At 40.9% G+C, this 6,747-nt stretch overlaps 2 protein-coding genes across 2 annotated transcripts in view; one reads left to right on the forward strand and one right to left on the reverse strand.

The window, feature by feature from the left end:
* Positions 1-2,578, reverse strand: part of LOC107319375 (uncharacterized) — a 343,742-nt gene extending 341,164 nt beyond the window's left edge. The window contains exons 1-2 of the mRNA XM_085550607.1: positions 2,419-2,578; positions 1,649-1,702 (exon numbers count right to left, since the gene is read on the reverse strand). Of these exons, the coding sequence (XP_085406733.1) occupies positions 1,649-1,702; positions 2,419-2,578 (214 nt within the window). The remainder of the gene's footprint in view (positions 1-1,648; positions 1,703-2,418) is intronic.
* DYNLRB2 (dynein light chain roadblock-type 2) lies at positions 2,362-6,458 on the forward strand. The gene is made up of 4 exons (XM_015874126.3): positions 2,362-2,579; positions 2,807-2,882; positions 5,203-5,370; positions 6,174-6,458. The coding sequence occupies exons 1-4, from the start codon at positions 2,577-2,579 to the stop codon at positions 6,215-6,217; spliced, it is 291 nt and encodes a 96-aa protein (XP_015729612.1). The 5' UTR covers positions 2,362-2,576; the 3' UTR covers positions 6,218-6,458.
* The last annotated feature ends 289 nt before the right edge of the window (positions 6,459-6,747 follow it).

The following is a 6,747-nucleotide window of genomic DNA, read 5'->3' on the forward strand; positions in this document are numbered from 1 at the left end:
AAAAGGGTTTCTTCCGAACTTACCATCGACTTCACTGGGATATGCTGTAGCTGTAGCACCATCTAGAGGATTTAAGCTGCAAATCCCTCACTCAGCAGGGAGAAAGCATGGGAAACTGCTCTGCGAAGTTCCTTACACATAAAGGTTTTGAATGAAACTCCATTTTACCATTTACTTACAGAGAAGCTTCTACAAACTGTTTCACGTATGCCTACATGGCATACGTATATTTGCTCAGTTTATATTTGGATTCATTGAGGTAACAGAGAATTAAAGCAAAACTTTATTAACAGTGAGATCGTGAAAGAAAACACTGAATGACTCCACCTGTATGCGCCAATTATTCTTACAGAATCCTCCTTCTATGATTAAGAAGCTGCTTTATTAAAGTGCTCTGCTTTCCTACCCACTTACTGTAATATTATAAATTGATTCCATCCTAATTTCAATCTTAACACCAACTAAAACAACAGAGCAGGTTCCCATGGATGTTCTGTTCACAAAGGGTCCATAAAATAAATGAATGAGGGGATATCGTTACCCAGCACAGCAACACATCACTCAAATTTCTCCCAAAGACTTTTTCAAGACCTCACCTCATCTTTACATGGTTTTATGTAGGAAAAGATCATCTGTAGTATAGGACAGTGCTATTTCAGACTTCTGGTGCACACGAACACATTTTGCATTTCTCTTTCTGCATCAAAGTAATCACATTATATCAAATAATTCATTTATTGTATATATCCATAAGGGCTGTGAGCTAAAAATCTAAGAGTAGACTCCAAGCTTCCAGCTACTATGGCACAAGGACTGATTCCACTGAATTTCCATCAAGACTATTTTAGTTAGAAATAAAAATAAGCAGCTCATTTGTTCTGCTTTTTCCTGTATTATTACCAATCGTGCATTGACTCATTTCACTTTATAATCCAACAAAGCTGGTAACTTCTAGAAATCCTGCAGTACGGAGAAGGAAGGAAGGAAGGAAGGAAGGAAGGAAGGAAGGAAGGAAGGAAGGAAGGAAGGAAGGAAGGAAGGAAGGAAGGAAGGAAGGAAGGAAGGAAGGAAGGAAGGAAGGAAGGAAGGAAGGAAGGAAGGAAGGAAGGAAGGAAGGAAGGAAGGAAGGAAGGAAGGAAGGAAGGAAGGAAGGAAGGAAGGAAGGAAGGAAGGAAGGAAGGAAGGAAGGAAGGAAGGAAGGAAGGAAGGAAGGAAGGAAGGAAGGAAGGAAGGAAGGAAGGAAGGAAGGAAGGAAGGAAGGAAGGAAGGAAGGAAGGAAGGAAGGAAGGAAGGAAGGAAGGAAGGAAGGAAGGAAGGAAGGAAGGAAGGAAGGAAGGAAGGAAGGAAGGAAGGAAGGAAGGAAGGAAGGAAGGAAGGAAGGAAGGAAGGAAGGAAGGAAGGAAGGAAGGAAGGAAGGAAGGAAGGAAGGAAGGAAGGAAGGAAGGAAGGAAGGAAGCTATAGTAACAGCTTGCAGAGCTTTAGAGTTACTTGATATCAAGATTATCAGTCATAAAAAGCCATGTTTTTTTTGCCCAAATTGAATTAATTTATGTTGTTTCGTAACGACCAGCAGCTTCTCTCCTCCCTTCCTCTTCTGGGTCTCCAGGTTCAAGAAACAAGGAAGGGCTTAAATCCCCATGGACTTACCAGCAGAGCGCTCCTCTTCATTCCCACGTGCAGAACTGCATCTCCTGCCGCAGCCTAAAGAAAAGAACACAGCTCTGAGTATTTTCTACCTTTCTGTTCATTTCTCCCCTCAAAATTAACTGTCAGTGCAGAAATTCTGAGCTCAAACACCACTCTCTTGGTCTGAGCACCTGAGATGGAAGCTGGTCACCTGCCACTTTGATTAACAAACATTTAAACTCACCCAGGGAAGCAGTGCCAATGTTACAAAGCATTTCTGTTTCCCAAGCACTAACACCCCAGTCCTAATATTGCATTCACTATTATGTCCAAAACGTATACATCTGTTGCTTGGAATCTGAATTCTCAGGTATATTTCAAGCCACCAAGAAAACACCTTTTTACTGTTTTAATTTACTTACTTTACTTAATTTACAGACTTGTAATTTACTGTTACAAGTCTGAATCTGAGCTCAACCCAGTCTGAGCTCCTGTCAGGGTCCTGGTGTTTCCAGCCTTCTATGCTGAGCAGAAATAAAACTTATAGTAGCACTCCTGCATCATGCTAACACTTTGCCTTCAGTTCTGCATTACTTTTTGGTGCTGCCATTTGCAAATCTGAGCTGAAATTTGTATTGGTTACATAAAGACTGAGGCATCTTGAAAGAAAGCAGCGCTCCTAAGAGAAGCTTCCAGAACCTTCCAGGCTCCTGCAACTGCCCACTGGGCTCAGGATCACCTCTGTGCGTTCCAACACGTTACCCTGTGTGTACACCAGCTGTAGAACTCACTTTTACACTCCTGCAGTTCTCCAACCGCACACTCGAGCAGTATAACGTTATTCCAACGGCACTCAGCCCGCACACACCGTACCGGAGCTTCCCACTGCCGGCCCGACCGACTCCGGCTCCCTCCCTCATTTCCGCCGCTCCCCGGCAACGGCCCGGCCATGGTAATGGAGCTGTAACCACCCGGGGACGGGGATGGGGAGGGAGGGGGATGCGGGCAGACGCTGGGGAGGGGCGGCAGGACGAGAGTTGTGGTGGTGTGATACTGTGATATTGATACTGTGATATTGTGGTACTGATATTGTGACATTGTGATACTGATATTGTGGTATTGATACTGTGATATTGTGATACTGATATTGTGATATTGTGATGCTCTCTCTGCCCGTAGTCTGAAGTGGAGGAAACCCTCAAAAGGATTCAAGCCCACAAAGGGGTGGTGGCGACTATGGTTGTCAATGCAGAAGGTAAAGTGCCCTCTCCTTTCTCCCACTAACAAACCCACTAGCAAAGAGAGCAGTGAACCCAAATACTGCAGAGGCTGCGAGGTGATGAAGCAGTCTGCTTAAAGTGCTTTAGGAAGGTGTTCTCAAGAGGACATGTCTGGTTGTGAGGCATAGCAGGTCCCATTCCCAGTGTCCTAGTGCCCTCGTGATGCAGCCATTCGCTGCTGCTTTGATTCTTCTGTAAAGTCAGGAAAGAGCAAACAATGAGTGATGCTTCTACCAAACTAAGTTGGGTTTCCATTGCTGGAAGCCACTCCTTGTCTCTACTGAGCACTCAGAAGTTCTTTAATTTGCATTACAAGGAAAAGCAAAATCCTTGTCATGCAATCTTTGGTTGGGACACAGAGAACCACAAGCCAAAGCAAAACTGGCCACAGAAACCAGTTTTCAGAAGCTAGGCTCTAGGTTAATCGTTATTTGAATCATTCCTCTACAGATAAGTCAACTCAATTGCCTTGCCTGAAATTTGGTTTGCTTCTACAACACCCTCAAAAATGCACTGCACTGGCAGCAGGTTAGCAAGAATAAAGAACACTAAGAATGAAGCTTGGATGGTACTTAATGTTCAGAAAACCTGGACAATAGTTTTGCATGCCTGGACATGCTGAGCAAAACATGCCCTTGTACACAGGATAGATGCAAGCCAAGAAACTGGTAGCAAAGCAAACAGTAACTGAAAGCCTTTGTGCTCATTTCTGGATATAAGTGTTTCCTAACCTGAAACACGGGCTGGTTTCAGAACTGGTATTGGTTCAACTGTTTATATTCTGATTAAGTAATAGAAAGTGACTTGATCCACATAGCTACAAACTTAAAATGAATAAAATCAACTCTTTGGTAGCACAGATGATCCTCGCTGAGTTTACAGACTGATACATTTATGATGGCAAAAGCACCGATGTAATCTAATAGAAAAACAACAGAATCTGCCTACACCAACTGCAAACACATCGGATGCTGAACTCCATGAGGAAGTACTCAATGCACCAAGAATTCAGATTCCACAAACTAAACCTCAAAGCAGATACGCAGTTGCATAATTTAGCAGCATGCCTACCCCTAAGCAGCACTGCTCCATCTAAGTAGTGCAGATATTCTTTTACAAAGGTTTCTTAGTAACACGGGCAGTACTTTGGTGTAACGCTATTCAGCTGGAACAGCAAACGAAAGATTCCTGATGCAAACATTGCCTGTCATTTATTTTAAAACTCAAGGTTGAGTTTTTCATTGAAACCCCACGCTAAGCATACACTGTTCATTTTGTAAAGGATAGCAACAGTTGGAGACTTTCATTCGGAAGGATCACACTGCAGCATTTCTAATGAAGGATTTATTTGCTTTTCTCTAATTTGGGGGGCAGAGGCAAAGAGCTCTAAGTAAGCACAGCTTAGCTTTCATCTAAGGACGTTACTAGTGTCAACTCATTTTCAGGTAATTATTAGACCTCGGAGAATCATTTAACATTTGCCACTTTCATTAAAAGTGCTGTATTTGTTGAAGTGGTCATTTCGGTAAGAGGTCTCATAACCCTGAAGCACTCGCTGCTGCTTGTAAGTGACTTACTATTTAATGCTGTGATTATGTCGATATTCTCATGCTAATGCAGTGCTTGTGAGCACCTCTTTCGTTTTTGTAAAACCTCTTTCCATCTGCATAATAAACATTACACACAAAGTACATGCTGGGTCATCCTGTTATGCTTCACTGCATATCCCACCAACGCAGGATTATTTCTCATGACAGCACTGATTTCAGGTGATTCAAATAATGCTTCACTAGGAAAATTATCGAATGGTCTCATATCTGAGGAGGTTCTATCATTGTGTTTGTTCACATCCCTCTAAGTCTTCACCTGCCCTTCCCTATCACCGCATGTTAATTCTTCTTCCATGAATCAAACTCTTCAACCTGGGAAACACGATACAAAAGTACGTAAAGAGAAAACTGCCCTGCCAACTTCTACTCTGTTGTCTTTGTTAGTAGGTCAAATACATTTTCTATTAGTGAAACAAGCTTATTAAAGCCAAACATTTATTTTATACTTGCAAGATTACTATGAGCCCTATGCGTTCAGCCTATTAATATAAAAAGCATGATTAACAAATCATTGATAAACAGTGATTCATTAAATCATCAAAAATTAATCTTACAAAATTGTATTTTAATATTTGGGATCAATACACTGTCAGTATTTTGCACGTCATTGTAAGGGTCTGAACTCCTCTGTATATAAATAAGACATTTAACTAAACAGCTGAACAAGAACATTCTCTCTTTTCAGGAATTCCAATAAGAACAACTCTTGATAACGCGACAACAGTGCACTATGCAGGTGTTCTTCATCAGCTCACCATGAAAGCGAGGAGCACAGTGAGGGATATTGATCCTCAGAATGATCTAACCTTCCTCAGGATCAGATCAAAGAAACATGAAATCATGGTAGCTCCAGGTAACGTTTCTATTTAAAGTGACAGATCAGTATATCCTCCTAAGATTCTTTTAACTGTTCACCAGTAAACCTACAGTAGGAAAGGTATTTTAAACACACGTACATGAAAAGCAAGCTATCTATTCAGCGTGGAAACAAGTGCTTTTAATGTACAAGGTTTATGGGTATTCAAGCTTGGAGGCAACAAAGCAAGCCCAGAGGTAGACTTAACTTCTTAATTTTTCGAAGTAGATACAACCCTACTAAATTCACTTAGAGAAATATTTCCTTTAGAATAGATACTAAATAGCCACCCAACAGAATTCTCTATAAAACTTTCCCCAGGCTTTTTGAATTAGTTGGCAAAGCCTGGCACGCTTAGAATGTATTCATAATAAAGGTCTATTCAAACCTTTTCTGCTATTTTCATCTCTAAATGGGCTTCTCAATTCTGAATAAAGCAGACAGTGAACTGAAAGAAGTTCCCTGCACCTGCAGAAGAGGCTGCAGATGCCATAAGTTTATTATAACAAGTGCTGGCTTCCAGGTGCTTATCTTGTGACTGTTTGCTTCTTGTTCAAATATATTTACAGCTTCTTGAAAGCAAATATTCTGCTTACTGAAATAATTTGAAATTCTATAGTTACAATTGATGGCAATTTTAATCTGAAATCTGTTGGGTTCTTTTTTTAAGCTGTTTAATTTGTAAAATGTTATTACATGAATATATATATTATATATAAGAAAAAAAAAGTAAATCAATTAAGGACTATCAGGAAGGAAAGAAAAACATTTTAACGAAGCACTGTTAAATGTTCTTGCAGATAAGGAGTACCTGCTGATCGTTGTCCAGAACCCAACCGAATAGACCCAACAGGGCGTTATTTCAGACAGTGGCGCAGCTCTTCTTGTCAAACTGACCTTCCTTACTGACACTTCACATCCAACACAGCACTAACAAATTCTACGCAATGCAGAACCGCTGTGACCGAAAGCGCTGCCAGTTTAAGATTCTGTTGTAGTTGTATCAGTTTGTGTTTGTGCAAATCTCAAAGTATTGTTTGCCTTAATACTCTGATGGACAATAAAGCAAAATGCTTGAACTTTGATTTAATGGATGTCCGAGTTATTCTTGAAATTAAGACATTCTGCTCAAATTTAAAATGCACGCAGGAGAAATTGTACTGCATGGAAGTCACAGAACGTGGGTACATCAGTGTGTGACTCTCAGACAGCAACCATTCACATGTACTAAAGAAAACAAATGTGAACAGCATAGTTCGTGCCATTATTGCCCTGTCTTCAGCTCCTGTGTTTTGGGTCTTCTAAGGGAAGACGAGTGAAAAGCAGCTGTCTTTGGCTGTTTTCCACTTCCTGTGGACTGAAACAATGGCTTCA

This window comes from Coturnix japonica, chromosome 6, assembly GCF_054131305.1.
Source record: "Coturnix japonica strain WE chromosome 6, WE-NBRP24, whole genome shotgun sequence".
NCBI lineage: Eukaryota > Metazoa > Chordata > Aves > Galliformes > Phasianidae > Coturnix > Coturnix japonica.